General features: G+C 58.8%; 1 protein-coding gene across 1 annotated transcript in view; it reads right to left on the bottom strand.

Annotated features, from left to right (window-relative positions):
* Positions 1 to 200: 200 nt before the first annotated feature.
* Positions 201 to 2,928, bottom strand: part of LOC104515189 (SURP and G-patch domain-containing protein 1) — a gene marked incomplete at its 5' end in the record, with an annotated part of 4,202 nt that continues 1,474 nt past the window's right edge. The window contains 3 exons of the mRNA XM_010159077.1: positions 201 to 227; positions 684 to 813; positions 1,961 to 2,106. Coding sequence (XP_010157379.1) covers positions 201 to 227; positions 684 to 813; positions 1,961 to 2,106 — 303 coding nt within the window. The remainder of the gene's footprint in view (positions 228 to 683; positions 814 to 1,960; positions 2,107 to 2,928) is intronic.

Here is a 2,928-nt window from a genome sequence, read left to right as displayed (position 1 = left end):
GGCCTCGTTCCGACACGGCTGTCACGACGCTGGGGAGCGCAGCGAGCGGGCGTGCAGGCCCTTCTGCCGGGCGAGGCGGTGCCGTGACTTCAGCCAGTTCGTACGAGGTCACCGGGTGAGAGAACGGTATCGCGGTTTCCGTCACATTTCACAGTCCGATCACGATTGTTTGGAAAATACGCTGTCCCCCCCCAACACTCTCAGTAGTAAGGTCGTCGCGGATTGTTCTGTGGGGAATAACAAGAGAAAGTCAGAACTGCTGTCTTCACACAACAAAGAGCTTCATCACCTGAAAAAGCCACCGAAACGTGGCATTTCTGACCGACACCCGAGCTTCCCGCTCGGAAGCGGCACGCGTCGGTGTGCCGGCAGGCTGAGGGCAGCAGGCAAACGCAGGCTTAGGGGCGTTATTCAGACTAAGCCATCGATCGGCGGACAACCCGGGCGCTGCCGTCGCGCGCAGAGTCTGTACTCCCTACGCCCCGGGTACACGTAACCCAGGGGCTCGTACCAAAAAGGAGGAGGGACGGCGCATCCACGGACATTTGGGTGGCGGTGAGCGCATGCGGCACGAGAGGAGAGTTTCCCAGCGGCACTGGGAGCGCTCCCAACCCCCCCAGCAACACCACAGGAGCCCCAGCGGGTTTGTCGCTCCGTCTGGCCTGGTTCCAGCACCATCTTACCAAGGGATTTGGCCGGAAGCGGTAGGCGAGCATCATTCGTTTGCGGAACGCCTCGTACTCATCATCCTCCTTGGTCAGCTCGGCGGGACGGTCGATGCCGAAACCAGCTCCATCCACAGTCGTAGTCCCCCTGTTCGGAAAGAGGGAAGAAGCAGATGTGACAGCTCAGCTTCCCCTGCACCGGGAACAAGACGAGGGCCGGGCACGCTCACAGCGCGGCAGCGGGACCGACAGCTGACACCGAGCAGCTCGTTGCATCCGCCACGCTTCCACGCCGCCCTTCCCAACCCGTGACGCTCGCCGCTGCCAGACGGAAGCGCCGGCGTCAACATCTCTGCTTAACCTTTAGCAGCCGGAACGGCAACGCAGCCATCACAACCCTGCGATGGAAGGAACCTGCCCTCCTGCTGTTCACAAGCCTCGTGGTTCGCACAGCGACTGCGTGTCCCAGGGCCTCTCCGAACCGCTAAGCCCCTCGCCAGAGATCTCCTTGCGGAAGAGGAGCAGGAGCGCCCTGCAGAGACACCTCCTCTCAAGGGTCTAACGCTAAAAACACAATTCAGGTATTTCCCAGCCTCAGTATTTGGAGTTTGGCACGTCACCAACAGGTGATCCACCTGAAAAGAGAGGTGCTCATCTGTTTTCAGAGAGAACCCTCGTAGAGCTCTGAGAGATACAGAAACCCTACACACACCCGTTAAGGGTGATCAAATCAGAAACCCTCTGCACCACAGAGCGACGAGGTGGCGGTTGCACGGTCACGAAGCGCCCCAACCTGGACCCAAACATCTCCCAAACACAGGCCTGTGCCTGCATCAGTCGGGATAACCCAACACGGATAACCACCTCCCATCCGCCGCACACCAGGGACCAGCTAGCGGGCACCGACGGCGCTTCAGCTGCCACAGGCACGTTCTTCAACACTTCAAAAGTCGCGAAAGACACGACTTAACCCTCACGTGCCCCGGGAGAGGTGAAGCGCAGGCAAGTGGCACCTTTGTTTTAGAGCTGGGGACAGCGGACGGCGCCGACGGAGACGAGACGCAAAACGCTCTCGGCTGGGATCGCTCCTCCCGCCCGTGATACCCAGGCCGTGGGGGGAGGGAACCCCAAAACAGGCAGGAACCGTTTTCCCCCTTCGCTGTGAGGATTCCACGCTCTGTCCAAGCGAGGAATTCCAGTCATGCTCGCTGCAGCTGCTTCCCGCGGGCCGGGGCAGGAGCTGCCGCTACCAGCCCGAGACGAAAGGGCTAAACCGACGGTAGAGCTCTGCTTACTTGCTCACGGGGTTTTTAATCCCCTGTCCCTCCGAGCCAAGCCCCTCGCCTTCCTTCCAGCCCATCTTCATAAGCATTTGGTAACCTATGTTTTCCACAGTCAGTCTGAACTCCTTGTATTCCGAATAATCCGGCTCGCGTCCTTCCTGCGGAGACACAAAAGGTAGAGGGGGTGATTTTCCACACACACCTCCTTTTGGGGGGGTCAGAGGAGGAAAAAACCTGCTTCAGCTACTCAAAGTTAGGACGGCTCTGGCAAACCATTAATAATTACAGGATTTCTTGGGATCCCGGTTCTGCCCCACCACTGAGAAGGAAAGGGGTAAACGAGAAAGCGTCGCGCGGCCCCGAATGTCATCGGCAAGAAGCGGGGAAAGCTACCGAGACTAAGCTGAGAAACATTTAGCTCCTGAATTTCAAGTTGCTCACTGGATCAGGCTTCAGATCCAGTTCTTATTTAAGCCAGGAACTCCAGGGAACGTCAGACCCCGTGCTGGTGACACGAAAACATGAGGAGGGGTGTGCCAGCACGGAGAAGTTCTACCGTTTAGGAAGAGCTGGCAGGTACTGAGGTGCTGTGCGCAAGGTTTTTGCAGGCTTCACATTTTCCCTTTACTGCAGTCGTTTGGATGGAAATCCAGACTTTCCTTGCTTGGCATCAGCATCCACTTACCGCGAACGGAACAGCAGACGAGTGGTGGGCAGGTCGGGCGGCGTGTCTGCTCTTCCAGCTCATGCCCAAGTACCGGCCCACCAGTCTGCTCGCTAATGAGCCACGGCCCTGCCAAGCGCCAGAACCCCAACCCCGTCTCCTCCAGACGTATCCGAGCTCCCAGCGCAGAGGCAGGAGGAGCTGCAGGCTGTGAGGCAGCCCCTGCTCTGAACAGGGCTGAGCACACCCAACATCCTCCCCTCAGAGCTGCCCAACAAGCCCCAGGCACTGGTTTCCCAAAGGCAGACAGGACAAA

The sequence above is a fragment of the Eurypyga helias genome, unplaced genomic scaffold (assembly GCF_000690775.1).
Source record: "Eurypyga helias isolate BGI_N326 unplaced genomic scaffold, ASM69077v1 scaffold44539, whole genome shotgun sequence".
NCBI lineage: Eukaryota > Metazoa > Chordata > Aves > Eurypygiformes > Eurypygidae > Eurypyga > Eurypyga helias.
Note: the sequence above shows the minus strand (reverse complement) of the source record. Positions and strands in the feature narration are given on the sequence as shown.